This window comes from Pantherophis guttatus, chromosome 1 (assembly GCF_059756535.1).
Source record: "Pantherophis guttatus breed Tessera chromosome 1, ASM5975653v1, whole genome shotgun sequence".
Lineage (NCBI taxonomy): Eukaryota > Metazoa > Chordata > Lepidosauria > Squamata > Colubridae > Pantherophis > Pantherophis guttatus.
In genome coordinates this window covers 265,548,562-265,569,293 of record NC_142063.1, presented here as the reverse complement: position 1 = coordinate 265,569,293, position 20,732 = coordinate 265,548,562, and the positions used below count along the sequence as shown (strand labels likewise).

Below are 20,732 nucleotides of genomic sequence, written 5' to 3'. Positions count from 1 at the left end.
AGGTCCTCGGACTTTTGACTGGTCCTCACACTTATGACCATCCTCACATTTATGCCTGTGCAGCATTCTTAACAACCATGTCACTCATTTCACAACTGCTTCTCTTCAACATGGTGATAAGATACGGCAAAAAACGTAAAATGTGAGGACAGTCGTAAATTCGAGGACTGGTCAAAAGTGCGAGGACCAGTCAAAAATAACTTTTTCAGCCCTCTGAGTAGTCCCTGTGCACAAAAGGACTACCCAGAGGGCTGAAAAAAGTGATTTCTGACAGGTTCTCGCACTTTTGACCGGTCTTCGCAGTTATGACTGGTCATCATTTATGCCCATTGTACCATTCTTAACAACCGTATCACTCATTTCACAACTGCTTCTCTTCACCATGGTGACAAGATAGGGCAAAAATGTAAATTGTGAGGACAGTCGTAAGTTCGAGTACTGGTCAAAAGTACGAGGACCAGTCAAAATAACTTTTTCAGCCCTCTGAGTAGTCCATATGCATAAAAGGATACAGCAATAGAGAGGGATGAAGGAAGGGAAGGGAAATTAGAGTAGGAGGGAGGGTAAGAGAGGGAGGAAGAGAGGAGGGGAAGGAGAAAGGAAGAGGAAGTAGGGAGAAGAAGGGGGGAAGAGAAAGTAAGAAGGAAAGAAAAGACAGGTGGTAGGTTTGAGGAGAAAGATTGCTGTACAATAAAAAAGATGAAAGGGAAGAAAGCCAACCCCAAACAAATATAAAGATATTAAGATAAAGAATGAATTGTTAAACTTTAAAGAATAAAAGACAACAAATATGAATAAATAGCAATAATTAGAAACACACATACAAGCATACAACGTATTTTCTTTGAACAGAGTATTTGGCCGGTTCACAAATTTAAACAGTTGTAGGAGGTTAGCACCCACCCCTTTCCTAGAAGAATGAAATATTTTGGGAAATATTAAAAAGGCAGAATATTATATTTCCCTGGATGAGAAATGGAGAAGCATATTTTACAGACAAAGCAGCTCCCACCTTCCTGCCCCCCACCCTTTGTTAATGGGTCAGAGGCAGAAAGTCAATCCTTTGTCAAAGGACATTTGCAACACAATAGCAACAGAAACTAACACAATGGGCCCCATCAAGCCATGTGATCCTGTCCACCATTAAACCATCTTTCCAAGCAGTCTCCATGTTTCCAGTGCCTTTTTCCCCACTTGGAGCAGAACCCAGAAGGATATTTCTTCCAACACAGTATTTAGTCATTTCAATTAAATTTACAATTTCTATATTTCCTTTTTACCATATTTATTCCTCATCTATTTTTTTAAAAAACCAATATTACCCTTCATTCTCATCTCTAATCTTAATCAAATTCAATTTTTCCCTTCTATTCTATATTATACCCCTTCTATTTTTATATCCATCTTCACATTGGTTAATTATGTAATTATGTAATACAGTTGTTTAATACAAATTCAACATTTTAATATAAATCAATTAGTTATATAACTATCTTTTTTGTATATTAATCAATATGAACATGCATATTCCAATTATTTCCATGCAATCCAATTTCTTACAAATCCATTAATTATATTTACCAATAATAATAAACCAAATAATTTCCTCCATATATTCCTCCAAACCACAACTTAACCATTTCTGCTTTCAACACAATATACAATTAATAGTATCTCAATTATTACTCCCTAGTTAAATAGAGCTTTTTTTCTTTTGTGTTTTAAAATCTTGAACTCTCCTCTTTTGCCCTAAATTTCCCATTGTTTGCACCTACCTTTTTTGGTGAGCAAAAAGAAAAAGAAATGCCTCTCCCTGCCTCATTTTGTCAGGTTGCAGCGAAGACCCTTTCAGTTTCATTTTAGCTAGGGAAAAAAAAATTGCTCCAGCACTTTGCAGCTTGGAAAACAAGAGCTTGCAAAGGAGTCTGCACAAAACAGCTGAGAGCAAATCAGCTGAGAGTCCAGAGGCCGAGCTAATCAACTTATGCTAATTAACCTATGCTGACGCTGAAAGATCTTCTCATTTGTTTTCTTTTAACACTGATCTGCTGTAGGGCGGCCCTTTGAAGCCCCGCGGCAAGAATTTAAACAGTTTTTTTCCCTCTAGCCATCAGCTGGGACTCAGGAGGCAGCAATAGATTGGGGGTGGGCGGGGTAAGTGAACAGCGAACGGCGATCCAGCAGAGGCAGAGGGTGAGGGTGAGTGAAGGCATGGGGGGGGGCGAGAGAGGGCTTTGGCGACCCCTGTGAAATGGCCGTTCGACCCCCAAAGGGGTCGCGACCCCCAGGTTGAGAACCGCTGTTCTAGAATAAAGGTGTGTCTGATTTAACAAATCAATTCATTAATATTAATGAGACTCTTAAAGCAGTTATGTGGAAGGCTGAAAAAACTCACACTTTTCTAGAAATAGCACAGATGTGCAGTGCAATGCACAAGGATCATAGCAATTAAAAATATTTTCAAACCATGCACACTTCTTTTTTTTTTATTTCCTTTAACATCCTTTAGGAAGTTTATGATCAAATCTGCTGTAAACCATTCCGTTGCCATTATCTAACTGTAAGCACAGCTGCCTGAGGACATAAGGGGGCAATTGGTGAAGAGATGCAAAATTTCAGAGAGAATTTCCACCCAATTAACCAAGAGATGAATTAGTTACACTAATTAGATGGATCCAGAACTATCACCATCTTCCTGGTATTGTATAGAAAGAAAAAAAACATACATTTTTATTCTTGGGGTTGTTTTGTTTTAGCAGAGCTAAGCAGAGCTAAAGTTCAAATATCAGTTGTTCTCCTCAAATATTGGGAATATTTCTAAATTGCCAGATTCACATTAAACAGTGTGCATATGTACATATGCACAAATATATCACCAAAGATCTACTTGTGAGAGAAATAGCTTGTGTTACGTAGAGGTTGGACAGATAGGTTAGTAGTCATTTAAAAACCTGGGAAATCTCACTGTGACAGAAAGGAGGAAGAAAATGCTGTCTACCATCCTGTCACATGATTCTCTCTCTCTCTCTCTCTCTCACACACACACACACACACACACACACACACACACAACATTTGTGCACGTACCTTCAAATCATTATTGGCTCCTAACAACTGCCTGGACAAATCCCTGCACTTTTTAGGTAATATTTTGGAAGTAGTTTGCCATTGTGTCCTTCCTAGAGCTGAGAATGATTGGCCCAAAGTCACCCTGCTGGTTTTGTGACTAAGGTGAGACTAAAAATCAATTGTCTGGTTTCTAGCCTGGTGCTTTAACTATTACATAAAACTGGCTTTTATATAAACTCCACTTCTGTGGTAACCTAACACTTCAGAAGAACTGAGGAAAAAACACCTCAGGTTTTTCCCTCTCAGAAAGAGTCTCTCACAATGGTGGAATTCATTTTTTTTTTACTACGAGTTTTTACTACCCACTGTGGCTTGGTGGGCATGGCAGGGGAAAGATACTGCAAAATCTCCATTCCCACCCCACTCCAGGGGAAGGATACTGCAAAATCCCCATTCTCTCCCTGCCCCTTGGGGAAGGGTATTGCAAAATCTCCATTCCCCCCTCCATTCTGGGGCCAGCCAAAGGTAGTATTTGCAGGTTCTCTGAACTACTCAAAATTTCTGCTACCGGTTCTCCAAAACCTGTCAGAACCTGCTGAATTTCAGCCCTGGTCTCTCGGCAGAAGAGGAGAGCAGGAATAGACTTGGAGCAGAACTAGAAGAGAAATGGCTAGCAAACCAAGATTAAGAAATAGTGAGTTCCTGAACAGATGCAGGTTTCAGGCTGATTTAAGAATTCCCAAAGAGGATTCTGCATAGAAATCATTATGCCAGGAGGATAACTACATGGTGTGGGATCTATCTCCTGGTACTGAGATTCAGAGGCAGAAGAGGCTCTGGAGATATGAAAAGAAGATCTAGGTTAGGCTGCCAATGAGAGGTTGCCAGCTAAGCTTTACCTGAAAGCTTTGATTCACTCTTTGGGAAATTTAATTATAGCTATATACTTTTAGGATAGGATGCTGTCACATTAGCAGAAGCAATTTGGTTAGGCAGGGCACTTATCTTGGAACAGAAAATTGCATGGAAAATGTAATTAGGTCATAAAGCAATTTACCACATTTCTTTAAAATCAGAAGCCAGAAAGAGAAGGGGAGCTGAAGCTCTGGTTGTATAATCCTTGTCTAGTTAATTTACTAAAAAAAAAAAAAAATCAATCAGAGAAACTAATATTTTGTACTCATGAAATATTACAAATAAAAAAAATTGACCTGGTTCGTTAGAAGTTTCTTGTGTGCCGTGTCTTGCCTGTTCAATCCTAAAAGTTCACAACATTCACAGCAATGTTGAGTATCCAAGCTGAATTCCATCCAGCATCCAAGGCAAAAAATATTTGTGTTGCTTTAGATCTTTTCTTGCCAGGATAATTAAATTATGGCAAGACATATCTCTGGTACTAATTAAGAAGTACACAATAGCAATTCTAATCTAAATATTGTGTAAATTATTTTTAAAAAATGATTCTCATAATGACATTCTAGCACTGCATTTTAGGAATTGCAACTGGATAATTTTTTAAATTTGTTATAAATGCATCTAAAGAAGTAGTAACTCTCACTAATATTCAAATGACCAAATTCATGGTAAATATCATAGTATCTACTATGTATCTAATAGTATCATAGTATCTAATACTCAGATCCCTGAGAATAAATATTTTTAAATGCAGAAGGATAAAACTGGTTAGTGTAGCCCAGAGTCTCTGGGTGTTGGATGGCATATATAGTTACTAAATTATTATTATTAATATTAAATCCAAGAGGTAATTTTCAATTATGCAATTTTTAAATCAGGATCATTGGTGTCAGATAAAAACACGTCTATTATTGGTTCATCATAGTGTTCTTAATTTAATAAAACTGATGGTTAACTAAGACAAATTTAAAAAGAAACAATGTCTTTAGAAAACCAGCAGCTTTGGCAGCTTTTTAAAAAAAAGCAAGGTATTTATCTTTTCGCTTCAGAAAACCACAAAAAATAACTACAATGCTGTGAATAATCTTGAAACTTCAAAGCCTACATGCCCAATGTAATGTTTTAAGGTCATTAAACTACAGAGCTACTATAGTGCAAGTCAATAATTACCCAAGCTCTTTAAGACCAATGCCAAACATTTTGCTTATGATTAACAATAACAAACCCCTCCTCACAAACGGAATCCTTTTTTTCAACTTCAGTAGCTACTTGTTAGTACCCTGAGATACAACTGAACATTACTGTCTCCCTTCAGTAGCTACTTGTGGGTACCCTGAGCTACAACTGAACATTACTGTCTCCCAAAGAAGAGGACGATAGTGTTCTCTGTATCTTCAGCAACAAATTTGGCTTACGCATTATAGTTTATATTGGATTCAAGAAAAAGAAACTATAGGAAGTGAATCTATGTATGTTACCATCTCATAGAGAAAGTTCCAGAACTGAATGGATCTTTCTTTCTCCCATAATCCGTGTGCTACCTCCTGTGTTGCTGCAAATGTTTCTAAACATCTAACTGGCCAGAGCTGGTGGGAACTGTAGTCCAAATTATGTAACAAAGTCAGTTTGCCTACCTCTGAGCTCAATAGATTGCTACACAAATTCATTTCCCACTTGCTACTCATGGAAACCTCAGTTGAACCAAGAACCTTTTCTAACTGAAAGGAAACCGTTAAATATGACCCTATATAAAATTGCAAGGGACAATTTAGGCCAGTGCTGCTTTCTTAATACATAATTTAGTTGTGATGCTGTTATCTGCAATGACAGATAAGTAAGTCAAAGTAGTCAGCTCTTAGGTGACAGTCCACTATCCCAAAATAAGAAGAACCAGATAATAGCAGTGAGCTGCATTTGGAACAAGAGAAAGAATAACAGGAATAATCTGCATAAAATGACTTTTTTTTTAAAAAAAAACCCTGCTTCTGGGTGGTAAGAAAAGGGATTTGACATTGCTGAAAGTGAGGGAAGATGGCAACAATCCTAAAAAACGGTCCCTAGGATATGCAGCAAAATTAGACTTCTGCCATGCATTCTTCCCTGACCTATCTTGTCAGGCCCAGCCTAAGAACAACATAGAACAATCCAGCCAAAATTTAATTCTTTATTTGCTCTCACCCTATAGACACAAGGTCAGTTTTTTCCCTAATGCCATCACTCTGCTAAACAACTAATTCCCAGAACACTGTCAAATTATTTACTAAGACTGTATTACTATTATTCTTCTCATCCTTCCTATTACCTACCTCCTCCCACTTATGACTATAACCTTGTTGCTTGTATCTCTATGATTTATATTGTTTTGTTTCCTAGTATGATTTGATTGCTTATTTAGTAACCTATGACTATCACTAAGTGATATCTTATGTATCTTATGATTCTTGATGAATTTTTTTGTCTTTTATGTACACTGAGAACATATGTACCAAAGACAAATTCCTTGTGTGTCCAATCACACTTGGCCAATAAAGTTTTCTGTTCTGTTCTGTTCTGTTCTGTTCTGTTCTAGTTCTATCCTATCCTATCCTATCCTATCCTATCCTATCCTATCCTATCCTATCCTATCCTATCCTATCCTATCCTATCCTATCCTATCCTATCCTATCCTAACCTAACCTAACCTAACCTAACCTAACCTAACAGATGTACCCTGAGAAATTCTGGGAAATGGCTATGCTAAATCTTTTCCTCAGACTTTAATCCAGCTCTGGGCTGTGTTATCTCTTGTCTCATTCCTCTCCTTGAAATATGCTCCTTCCTTCCTGGGAAAGTGCCACTTCTTGGTAGTCCATCATGCCACCTCCTCCTTCAGAGACACAATTCATCACAATACAGTCTACAGTGTATAGTTACTTTAAAATTTGGCTGCCCAACTTCTCTCTGCTTCCAATAGATCTTTTAGCAGTTTTAATTGTTGCCATTTAGTTACTGGGCTAACTTCAAAGGGCTTGTTTTGATTTTTGAATCCAAAGTCCAAAGAGTTGTGGCGGGATTTTCCAAGAATTTCATTGGTTTTGGCTGGATCTATTGGGAGTTTATAGACATGCCAGGAAATAAAGCAGGTTCAAAACAAGAAGAAACTATGCCAAATATACAGTGAAGTCCATATGTATGGTAAAGTGAGATAGGCCATAGCTAGTGGCTGAAAGCAGTATTATGCAACAACAACTGAAACTACAATCTTCCTATATCACCTTACCAAGTACACTTGAGGCCTGTTGAGGGCAGCAGTTCCTTAGTTTTCTAATTATTATTGCACAACAATTATACCTATCTTTATCATGTGATTTGCAATATGGATTCTGCTTTACAGACCACAACCCATTTTAATTACTATTGTTGATACAAAGATGTGAAACAAACATCTTTATAACATCTTGAGGGGGAAGGCAGAAAGAACATAGTAAAACTTAGTCCCACATTTATCAAACTTTTGTTGCAATAGAAAAAAAAAATGATCCAGATATCTCCTTGAAGTTATGGACAAGTCAATTGCATCCAAAAGAATTTTGATGTGGGAGTTACATTAGAATTAATTTCATCTTAATGCTGTGATATCCACAATGATTTATGTAATTTACATCATGATGGAAATTATATATATTATAAAACAATATAGTAAACATGTGTCTATATGTGGTAGCATGTTTTGAAATGTGGAACAATATGAATAGTTGTTTAAATATCTTTTGCTAGTATTCTTACCTGGAACTCTTTTGGCCCAGTTGATCATATGAACCAGTTCTCGATCAGCAAGGTTGGTCAACAACGTCATCATTGAAGCTTCATTGAAGGGTCTGTTAGGGTCATATTCTGAATAGACAATAGGAGGTTCTGCCTCTAGCAAAGCAGAAACCATCTGATCTGCAGAGAGGGAGAGGGCTGGACTGTTTTTTTTACTATGTTTGATCATTAGTGGACTTGGCCAAAGATTTGGGCTCCTTGCCTCTACTACTGTGCCTATGTTTCGGCTATCATGTTCTTCTCTTTGACGTTTGTGCTTCAGTATTCGGCCACCTCTGCGATCTTTTCGAATTCCTGGAAGAAGATATAAATACAAATAATATATATTATCCACTGACTTCTCTAACGTGGCAGTATTGAAACATAAATCTGGAAACTATGTAATGTTTATTTAAGCCATCTTCAGACATGAGATACCCTGCAGTTAGCAATAGTCCATTCATAGCATCAAATCTTACAAAATTATCAGTATCTTGATTATAGAATGCAACAAACAGCATGCAGAAATAAAATATAGGATACTAACCTATATTTGAGCAAAAAGCATTTTATAGGAGAATTGTGACACAACATTAATTGCAACATTGTAAAGCATTATGAGGAGCCTAATGCATTGCAGGAATAAAATGCCTTGGGCCAGTTCTGAAATAAATTATTTCATACCAGTTATTTATTTGTTCAATTCCTCCTAAATTTACAAACAATTTCTGGAATATCTGATCAAGTCATATTCTTCTGTACAAAACATTAAACCAGTCATAGACAGTTAGGAATCAATATTCAAATATACTGTTATGCATTGGAGATAACTGCTAGTTGAAGGTTTTAGCCTGGTTATCTGTTGGACCAGGAGGTACTCCGCTATCTGTTTTGCCAATCCTCCAGGCCTATCCTTGCCAGTGCTTCCTTTGCTGATTGGACCATCTGCTCATCCTGGCCGTTGCTAGCAGGATGGAATGGTGCAATCAGGGCATGACGAATGCTATGACCCACCAGGAACAGCTCAAACTGACTTGATGTGAGCTGTGGCCCGTTATCTGAAATGAGGATGTCTGGCAGCTTGTGGATCGCAAACAGCCTTTTAAGGGTCTTGATCACGGCGTCCGAGGTGGTTGATGTCAGGAATATCACCTCAAGACATTTTGAGTAGGCATTCACTGCCACCATAAAAGTCTGATATACTTTCTGATTATTTTCAATTTTATAACATTTGGTTTTGAAGTAAGTCTTCTCTCAAACAAGCAAAGCATACATCTGACAAGGAATAATTAGGAATTGGAGAATAACCTTTTGGCTTAATTCCTAAATGGGAAAGAACATGGCAGACCCAGACTCTGAAAGAAAAGATTACATTATTATCAGAACTTTCTCACAAGTGAAAATTTGGTCCTGATTTATTTCTTAAATGCTCAAACTAACAAAGCTTGTTTTATGATTCCTGGAGATCAGGCATCAAAGTTTTATTCAGACTTGGTATTGTTTAGGTTCCAAGCTTTGGCATTCTTTAACAGTTTCACAAAGAAATTGTTTTCTCCATGTTAACAAATGTGCATGAAACTTGTGAAACTTTTAGAAAAGATATCCCCAAGATCAACAATGATTCAATTGTGACAGTCACAGGTAGAAATGCTTATATTTACTTAAGTTAGAGAAAGCAATTCTAAGCTGTTTGCACATCATCTGGTTGAATCATGAAAGATATAAAGTTCTGAATATCAGCACGTATAGAACAGAAGACTGATCAGAATGTTTATACCAGTATTATTTTTCATCTGGTGAAGAGTGAGGCTGAAGATAAGTTTTTAAACTTGTGGGAAATTGAAGGTAAAGTGGAACACAGAGTTTTGTGATTATTTTGATCAGAAGATTAGAAAAATATTGTGACAGATTCATCTTGGGGGAAAATAGCAATTATAAGAACAGTTTTGGCTTTTCTAGAAATAACCTAGAAAATATGGATGCTGAGTTAAGAAGCTTTTTGACAAGAAGGAAATGAGCAAGGCTGAAACTCTTCCACTTTTCTGTTTTATTCAAATATGAAGATAAAGACTTTCTTCAATTGAGCTTGATTCCTAGTGATTACATAAATGGGTCCAGGGGTGAAATCCAGCAGGTTCTGACAGGTTCTGGATAACCGGTAGTGGAAATTTTGAGCAGTTTGGAAAACCAGCAAATACCACCTCTGGCTGGCCCCAGAGTGGGGTGGGAATGGAGATTTTGCAATATCCTTCCCCCAGGAATGGGGAGGGAATGGGGATTTTGCAGTATCCTTCCCCTGCCTCACCCACCAAGCCACACTACACCCACCAAGTCATGCCCACAGAACCGTTAGTAAAAAAATTTGGATTTCACCACTGGATGGGTCCATGTAGTTTTCTTCAGCAATGATACAGAAATAGACTGCAATTGCATTCTGTGGGAAGTTATTTACTTCCCAGCTCTGGAATTTCTTTCTTAGGAATTTGGGAATAAATAAATGGAATTTATTTACTCCCGCGTTCTTATAAGTCTATCAGCAAAGGTGGTCCACCAGTAGATCCTGGTCCTGCTTAGATTTCTAATGTCAACTCAGGTTGGCTATGTGTTGTGATTTGCTACTAAGAAGAAATTCTAAAAAACTAGGGGTGTTGGGAATTGTCATGTTATTTTGATCAATGGATCATTCATTCATTCATTCATTCATTCATTCATTCATTCATTCATTCATTCATTCATTCATGTACGCAGGGGGGCACCCCAGGGCTCTGTTTTAGGCCCAGTACTCTTCAACATATTTATCAATGATTTGGACGAGGGGATATATGGGGAACTCATCAAATTTGCAGATGACAGCAAGCTAGCAGGAATAGCCAACATTCCAGAAGATAGACTTAAGATACAGAAGGATCTTGACAGACTTGAACATTGACAATAACTATTGCCTATGAAACACATATCACTGTCTCTGTTTTTCACTCTAGAAAACAAATAAAAAGTTGCATATACTTATAAATTTGGTAGAAATTTTCCCTGAAAGCTCTTTATGTTGTAATTGTGGGCATAATTTATGTATTCTGTTCCACTTACATCAGCAGTGGAAATGTACTGACTTATAGAAATTTGTATATGCAACACTTGCTCATAAGAGATTTATATGATTTTATTTCTATCTCGTTCTCCATTTATCCCATAGAAGGATAGGAAACAAGGAGAGAGCATTATTAATTCTCTGGTACTGAAAAGGGAGTATGAATGCTTTTTCTCTTGAAGGACAAAAAAAAAAAAGCAAAAAAAATGTTCCTATTTTTTTCAGCTCATCAAATTTTGTCATGATTCCTGATGTAATAAAAAGAGATAGAACCTCAGCAGCAGACAAGAACAGATTCAAGGGGCAACTGCTATGCTAGCATCTGAATGAGTCACTTCTATTCTGTTCTTTTTCAAAAGCTTTCAAACTACCTTATTTTAAAAGGGAAGGAAGGAAGGAAGCTTTCAATTTTATTTTTAAAATTGTAATTACCACATGTTTTATTCTAATTCTGCTACTCTAAAAGAAAAACTATGCAAAACGATTGACTTTCTTTATTTAATTTTTGCTACTTCTAGATAAATCAGTATAATTGTTGCACCTAATTGTTGGACCTAATCAGTATAATTGTTGGACCTAATGTTTGCAATATGTCTGTTTTTACATTCTTGGTACAGTATTGGAATATGTTATAAAAGGGAAATTCAATATAAATAGTACCTCCTCCAGATTTCCTATTCCCATTGTTCTACTACTATCACTAGTCAGCCAAATATTTCCAACAATCTCCAGATCCTTGTACAAGCACACAGAGAATTGGTATAGTATAATACACTAAACACTAATTTCCCTGCTTCCTCCAAACAGAAAAGACCAATCCCTTCAGAAAATAATTAGGAAACTCCCCAACTGCACATCAGACTAGATAAAACTATGTATTTCTAACCCTTTAAATTATATACACTGTGATAATCCCCTAGACCAGTGATGGCTAACCTTTTTGCCATTGTGTGCCAAAAAAGGGGGGAGCATGCAGGCCCACACCCATAATTCAATGCACCCCTCCCCCTGCGCATGCGCGCATGATCACCCCACGCTCCCCGCTTTTGGCATGTGATGGCACGGTGGGACCGGAAGGCCCGTTTTTCACTCTCCCCAGGCTCCAGAGGCTTTCTTGGAGCCTGGAGAGGGTGAAAACAGCCTTCCCGACTCCCTCAGAGGCCCACCAGAGGCCAGAAATGGCCCATTTCCTGACTTCTGGTGGGCCCAGAAGGCCTGAAAATTAGCTGGCCGGCGCACGCATATGTGCTGGAGCTGAGCTAGGGCAATGCTCATGTGCCTACAGATATGGCTCCACGTGCCACCTGTGGCATGCGTGCCATAGCCATCACGGCTCTAGACTGATCCATGCAATATTTGTTTACAACTACCTCTGAAGAACAAGCAAAATTTTTGAAAGATGTGTTAAAATACATCAAGTAGGCAGCAAACATAAGATGACACCTATAATATATTTCTTATAAGAGTCAAAAGTTGCTCTAGTTGAAAATGGACAAATTTAGGAGGTGTGGGAATCTTTCAGAACATAAAATACTAAGGATCAAAAGAAGCAAATGTTTTCCTTTGTTACATCAGTATATACCATATAAATGAGACAACATATGTCCGAAAAAGAACCTATTATCAAATGCAAATCTCATTTTAAAAACGCAGTTAACTATTAATTAGATCTACAACTAGCATCACCTGTCAACATTTTAGACAACATTATAAAATTTACAAATCACTTTCCCTATTTTCAAGCATCCCAGGAGGTTTTCCATCCTAGCTGCTTTTGTATTGATCCAAATTTTGCTGTTTTCTGCTCTGAGTGTATTTATGCTCTAGATAGTATGTTCTTTATGAAACATTGTAGGATATTTGGTTTTTTTCAGAAAAGTATTTCCTGAAGCTACTATTCCTGTTGTACTATTTAAAATATCACTTAATGCAGCATCTATTTATTTCTATTTCATAAAATATCAAAACAACTTTTGTTATTGAAGAGAACTTTATATAGATAGTATATTGTGAATAGTAGTTTCTTTTTTTAACTCAATGCTTCTAAGGTTATTTATGCTCTCTGATTTCTTCCATTTACTTTGCACCTTAAATGAGTTCCCTGCTCTTGAATCATCTTATCTAAATTAAGAAATTTTTCTTTTATCTATTATCTATATATGAAAATATGATTGGTCTACTGTGGTCCTTCTTCAGATGCCTCTATATAAATTTGTTACATAGAGTTAATAATCTTAATTCACTGTCTTCCACAAATGTCTACTTGGATACAGATCAGTGGTGGGTTTCTATCAGTTCGCCCTGGTAGAAAGCATGTGGGTTGCTCCTGGTTCTGTCCGGTTCTATAGAACCGGTAGTAAAAGCGTTGGGAGGCTCCGCCGACCCACCTGGACGTCATAATTGATGAACTGCACATGCGCGCATGAGCAAAGCAAGCATGTGTGTGCGCTCCTATTGCGAACCAGTAATAAAGATAAGTAGAACCCACCCCTGCCATGCACGAAGCGAACCGGTTGGTACACCGGTTGAAACCCACTATTGCTACAGATAGTTGTTGGATTATGCCTACTTGTTCAAAGTTCCAATGACACTGAACAAGAAAGACTTACAACCAACCCTCAGAATTCCAGGCATTCATGTGTCATGTGATTGAAATCCAGGCATTCAGTACTTGGACCACAATTACAATGACATGGTAAGCTGAGATCACATGATCACTATTTCCAGTGTTTCCTGCCAGATTCCCAGAAGCAAAATCAAAGGGGAAGCCAGTAGGAAGTCAAAGTCACTCCCACTGCTTTTTCACATGCTGTGTGCTCCATAACACGTGCCTGCAACACCAAATAAGAATTGCAGATGATATTAGAATGGAATGATCTTTAGAGTCCTTGGCTGGGTTTCCTAATCAAGGATTCGCAACAACTTGACAGAGAACTATATTGGCATGAAAATATTAAGATAAATGTTAAATCACAGTTGCATTCAAAATGAAGAGGGATGCTACATACAGTCTAATACCAGCAGGCCACAAGAATTCAGGCCGTTTCACAGAATAATTTAAAAACAATTCTAATTGTTTAATATTATGACATGCATCTATCATAGGAAGCATTAACATGCAAATTCAGGCATATTTACAGTCAGCTGTTATTTACTTGCAATAGCATTTTTCTTGTAACCCAGTACAAGCGAGCATCTGTTATTGTACCTACTTGCAGAACAGTGTGGAAATTGCCAGGAGACTGGCATTTCACACTTCCCTTCAATGTTCTGCAGCAGTGCTCAGAAGATTTTCTGAGAAAATTCATAAAAGATAGTTGCATAGTTGACTGCAGAGATTAACATCCAAATCCTATCCAAAACAACCACAAGAAAGGCTGTGATTAGAATTATGATTAAGTATGCTGCCCGTGGCAGAATTTGCTTTCATTGTCTGTCCCTTATGTAGAGATTGTTGATGATGAATTCCTCCAGCAATAAGGGGATGACTTATTTTTGTACACACACCACTATGAAAAATAAGTGTGGGTACTACATGGAAAATATATTTTGTTTTGCACATAGACAAAACAACCCCATTCAAAATATTTTATTGGAATTTTTCATTTGGAGTATTTTTGCTGGGACAAAATTTGGCATTCACTGAGTTCTGTGGTCCATATAGAGCAAAAGCAGGGAGTTTTCAAATGTTCTAGCTACTGGAAACACCGGGAACTCAGGCGAACCCCTTTGCTTATTTATGTTTACTTCTCAGCTACAAAAGAAGCTGAACTGTACTCCCTGCTGATTGTTCCTTTGCCACCCAACCTGTCAACCCCAGCATACAGTAGAAGGTTAGGGTTAGGCAAAAGAGTTCTTCCACAAACAACATTAACATTGTACTGGTAATAGCAACAGTTTAGATATTTTATCATTTGTCAGCTCAATAAATGAACAGGATAAACTCTACTTTGGAAATACAACATCAACAAGACATAACAGTATGCTGGTTGCCCACTGCATATACACTAAAGCTCAACAAACCAACAACAGTGATATTATAATCATTTCATTTACAACTTGAAATCTGAAAAGCATAATGATGTTAACAACCTTTATGTAATACACATACTGCAAACAACCATATTCTTTGCAACTGCCTGATTCTCCTCTGGAAGATTTCTGTTCAGGTCAGAACACTGCACACCACATGCACAATAACCCATGAACTCTAAGTTCCATTTTGCAAGGATTTAAAATAAAACTAAAGGGCATTACAGTTATTTACTGGGGAGGCAGGGAACTGGGTGATCTTCAGCAATGCTAATGCTTTCGATTAGCCACCCAGGACAAACTCTGAATGCAAACACAACACCCTGTCTGGCCCAGGCAGATCAATAGTTGGGATCGAAGAACAACTTCCATCTCTGGGCATTTATTTATTTATCCTGCAGGTTCTGTGTCATTCGGCTCCAATAATACAAAAAATAGAATAAGGAATTATAAAAAGAAAATAGTAACCAAACCCAAAGGTAATACATTTGCTAATCATTAGCATACTGAGGAAAAAGTCATAACAGCAATGGCACCTGCCTGTGCTTAATTATTTTCCTCTCATTCCCTACTCCCTGATCACTTCGTTCAGTCTCAGCCAATAGTTGTAAGAAGGGAACTGGTTCCTGTTGGCTATTCTTAGATATTGTTTTTTGGGGAGGAGAGTAGCCAGTCACAGCACTTGGAACAGAATTAGTTCTTTGAGATAGACCAGATCAGGAAACCAGGTCCACAAGAAGGCTAGGACTACACTGTATTGACATAGGCTTCGGAAACTCTTCCCTCCCTAGAAGTCTATGGAGATTCTCGGTCATCCAGGTCACAGTTATCCCAAAGCACCAAAGGTGCTTTTTCAGGAGGCAGCTAGACTTTCTTCAAAGAAAAAAAAGAAAGAAAGAAAAAGAAGGAAGTCCAGTTGTCTTCAGAAAAAAGCATCTTTGGGTCTTCCCTCCCTGTTATAACCCAGGGAGTCAAGGAGGAATCATTATGAGTCTCTTCTTAATGCCTTTTCTATTTCCTAGGCTTGATGCATGTTTTTGCACAGGTTGCGACCAGGAGTGGGTTCTACTTACCTTTACTACTGGTTCGCAACGGGGCCGTGCGCATGTGCAAGTGAAGCAAGTGCACGCACACTCTTCTGTGAATGCGCAGAAGCATTTTGATGACATTGGGGTCGGTTAGTGGAGCCTCCCACCAGTTTTACTACTGGTTCTATAGAACCGGTGCGAACCGGGGGCAACCCACCACTGGTTGTGATTCTCTCTGAATAGTTTCTCCAAGGTCATCTCTGTGGCTCCTTATAAATATCCAGAACATTAAAAACAGATGATTTGTTCCAAGGACAGAACAATGCCTTGGGTTCAGAACAAAACCTAGGAACACAATGTTTTATCATGATCTCAAAAGATGATCAAGTTGCCATTTTGCACCCCCTTTATTCAACTTCTGTGGGAGAAGTTTGCTAGACCATGTATGTGAAGAGTGGCCAAACCTTGTCCTCACCAAGATGAAAAAAATTGTAAATCGCTCAATAAATACTTATTCCAAAGGCAGTCTTTGGTTAGAAGCCAAGAAAAGCAGTTTCTATTTCTGAAAAATATCAGGATATAAGTGTGATCTGGTCCAGACAAGGGATACAGTAAGTAAAAGAACTGAAGGGATGCCTCTTCCTGTATGCTCCCACCTGTTCACAACAAACCTTTCCAGAGGGCCTACACTGGGTACCCTCACATGCTAAAGTGCAGCAAATAGCTACCAAGAAGGGGGCCCTGTCAGGGATAGGCCACTGTCTTGGGAAAGCCATTCCAATTGAGGTACACTTGGGACTATCTTGATTGTCTATTTTGTGCCAAGTAAAAATATGTTTATTCCTCCTCAACTTTTTAATTATTTGGTAATGCTGTGGATTTTGTTTTGGTTTTTACTGCTTTTTTCTTTTATTATTGTTTTACTGTATATTTTGTCGTTTATTTGGATATTGTACACAACATCCTCTAATCAACTGTTTTACTTTCTGTTTGAACTATTTGGATGTTATTACAAACCTGTCCTGAAGTTTTCTAAAGGAAGTGGTATACAAATACTTAGAATGAATGAAGTTCCCATTCAGACCCATTGGCACCCATCACAATTCTGACTTCCAAACCACCAAGCACAACCCTGCAATCTGTGATTTCTCTGCCATTCATCCCCTCTGTTAGGAAATGATAATTTACTAACTTGTTGGGTTGGCAATATATAAACCTCAATATAGCTTTAAGACTGTATTGCTGTATTGCATCATACTGTGTCCTGATTGGTTAGCTCTGTAGCCAATGTTCTTAAGAGGAAGCTTGAAACATGGTTAGTTTCTCTCTGCTACTCTCTGCTGATCTTTGCTGACCATTATTGATCGTTACTGCTATTTGCTGTGTTTGCTACTGTTTGCAACTGTTTATTGTGTATGACTACAACAACTGGTAAGAAGACTTTGTTATTGGAATATCCCTGGACTATTGTTTACTATCTACTGCTTTATCTGTGTATGACCTGGACTGTTTACTGGACTGTGCCTTATTGCTATTTCCTAAAAGTAAACATAACTCAGTGTATCTGTGTGTTGGCTGTGATTATTTGCAATTGCTCTCAGTCACTTTCATGTGCACACCCTTGCTACTCTAGGGTTGCTCTGCGAATTCCTCAACATTGGTTATGGGCCCAGGTACTACTAGTGTGTACTGCAGTGCTAGTGCTAAGTTTCTAGAGCATGTAGGTTGGAATAAGCTTGAGCAGGAATCCGACAAGGGAAATGATAGTGTTATTGTGGAGACTCCATTGTTTGCTATAACCCTGATAATGAGATAATTGAGGAAGGACCATCTCTTACTGTAAAGGAGAAAGAGGTGATAGGGAAGGTAGAAGAAGAAATACCTATACCGAGTCCTGAGTTGCCTAGATGTTCAACTAGAGAAAGACGTCCACCTGATAGGTATCAAGCCAGTGTAGTATGTCAGGTGAACATAGAGCTATCTAACTTTAATGAAATTGAACTGTATCCTGAAAAGGATCAGGTAGTTTGGAAGAAAGCAATGGACAAAGAGTTGACTTCATTGAAGGAGTTGGATGTGTATGAGAATGTTAGGTTACCACCAGGTGAGCATGCAATTAGTTGTAAGTGGGTTTATAAACTAAAAACTAGCATAGATGGGACTGTTACCCATAAGGCAAGATTAGTTGCTCAAGGATTTGCTCAGTCAGACAAGGACTATGATGAAGTGTTTGCACCGAGTCTGAGGGTGACTACTTTGCGAGCAGCATTAGTGTGGGCAGCTAAGAATAGATACAAGATAAATCATATAGATGTTGAAATCGCATATCTGCATGCGCCATTACAACATACAATCTATATGAAGAAATCACTAGGTTTGAAAACTGATGGGAAGACTGATTGCTGGAGATTGAAGAGTCTTTATGGCTTAAAGCAGTCAAGTTACGAATGGAACAAATGTATAGTTAATGAATTAATTGCAATGGGTTTTGTAGCTGGTAAAGCTGATCCATGTTTGTTCAAGAAAGAGAAAGATGGTTTAATTTCTTTATTATTGCTATTTACTGACAATATAGCACTTATAACAAAATCTGAACACGAAGCAACCAAAATTGTTTCTAAGTTGCAAAAGAAGTTCAGAATTAGGAATTTGGGAGAAATTATGCATTATCTGGGTCTTGATGTAGTTAAAACTAGTAAAAGTTACAAAATTTCGCAAGCCAAGAAAGTTAGCCAATTACTGAAATGTTACAACATGGAACTCTGTAAGTCTGCTAAAACACCAATGAGTCAGGATTTTAAACACAGTGATATTCAAAGTCCTGTATTCGACAAGGAAATATATCAATCCTTAATAGGCAGTCTATCATATTTGAGTAATTGATCTAGGCCAGATATATCTTATAGTGTGAACCAACTGACTAGATATAATGCTGAACCTACTGAACGGCACTGGCAAGCTGCTAAGCAAATACTTAGATATCTGAAACAAACGATTCATTTTTCATTATATTTAGAGCCTACTAGTGACCTAGTTTTAAAGGCATATGCTGATGCAAGTTTTGCAACTGATTTCCTACTTGTAAATCAACATCAGGTATTGTGATAATGTTGGGTAATTGTTTAATAGGATGGAAATTTATTAGGCAAAAGCATCTTAGTTTATCAACTATGGAAGCCAAATTTTCATGTTTATCCTTGATATGCACTGAATTGATATATTATAAACAATTAATTGATATAGGATTAAATGTGAATGATCCATTTATAGTTTATGAAGATAATCAATCTGCAATTAACATGGCTACAAATTTAGCTGTAAAAACACGGTCTAAGCATACTGTTTTGAGATATTTAAACATTAGACAGTGTGTACAAAATAAATTGATTCAGTTAGAGTACTGCATGACTGAACATAATATTGCAGATCATTTTACAAAGGCTCAGGGTGCAATTAAGCACAAATCATGTTGTGATAATTATGGTTTAAGAATGTCAGATATTATATATCATCCTACCCAAAGGGGAGAATGTTAGGAAATGATAATTTACTAACTTGTTGGGTTGGCAATATATAAACCTCAATATAGCTTTAAGACTGTATTGCTATATTGTATCATACTGTGTCCTGATTGGTTAGCTCTGTAGCCAATGTTCTTAAGAGGAAGCTTGAAACATGGTTAGTTTCTCTCTGCTACTCTCTGCTGATCTTTGCTGACCATTATTGATCGTTACTGCTATTTGCTGTGTTTGCTACTGTTTGCAACTGTTTATTGTGTATGACTTCAACAACTGGTAAGAAGACTTTGTTATTGGAATATCCCTGGACTATTGTTTACTATCTACTGCTTTATCTGTGTATGACCTGGACTGTTTACTGGACTGTGCCTTATTGCTATTTCCTAAAAGTAAACACAACTCAATGTATCTGTGTGTTGGCTGTGATTATTTGCAACTGCTCCCAGTCGCTTTCATGTGCACATCCTTGCTACTCTAGGGTTGCTCTGCGAATTCCTCAACACCCTCCGTTCCTCCACTTGGAAGTGATGGTCTTAGAGATCAAGATAAGAAATTTAAGATGCAGATCCATGCGATGATGCAGAGACTGGATCCGATATAGCTCTGAATCTTTGATCAAGACAGGAATCTCAAATTCCATATTTTTATCCTCTGACATCTCCTTATCTGAAGAGGACGATGAAACCCAGGGCATGCACGTAACCAGAGCATGTATGTAGCCAGGAAGCCTTCTTACATGGGTCCACAGAGATAGGCAAAATTTTCTCTGCTTGAGACAAGATTCCCTTTACTTCAGAAGAGACTAAGATACCTTCAGAGATATCTGTTTCAATTTTACATTTGGCCTTTATTTAAGAGAGGCAAAGATCTCTACTTAGACTATACCTCCCTATTCACACTTAATCTCCTAGCTAAATCACAGGGGCCTTGGTCAGAGAAAAGTCAGAAAAGCAAGTTTATAAACACAGAAGCAAAAAATGCAAATGCGCTTAACCAGCCAGTAGCCTATTTAAAGTAAACAGCTCTTGCAAAATCACTTCTGCATTTAGTATATCCTTTACACCATAGAAAAGTGAAGAGCTGACATAATCATAGATTTTTCACTGTGACGAACATTTACATAACAAGCACATTGTGTATGCGGAGGATGAACAGTCCTTTGAAGGAAATTTTATTTTGACAATGATGTTTCAACTAATTGGTTCTGCAAACACACAAGTACTGATAAGTATAATGATGCCCTTCACCTCTACCAGTTTGCATTTGAACAGGTTTATTTTGTAGATATTATAGTCAGTC

The 20,732-nt window shown here is 37.7% G+C and overlaps 1 protein-coding gene across 3 annotated transcripts in view; it reads right to left on the bottom strand.

Moving 5' to 3' along the window:
• ESR1 (estrogen receptor 1) overlaps positions 1 to 20,732 on the bottom strand; it is a 230,329-nt gene that overhangs the window by 49,274 nt on the left and 160,323 nt on the right. For all 3 annotated transcript variants that reach the window (XM_087882848.1, XM_060692286.2, XM_087882847.1), the window contains one exon: positions 7,750 to 8,082. In XM_087882848.1, coding sequence (XP_087738974.1) covers positions 7,750 to 8,082 — 333 coding nt within the window. The remainder of the gene's footprint in view (positions 1 to 7,749; positions 8,083 to 20,732) is intronic.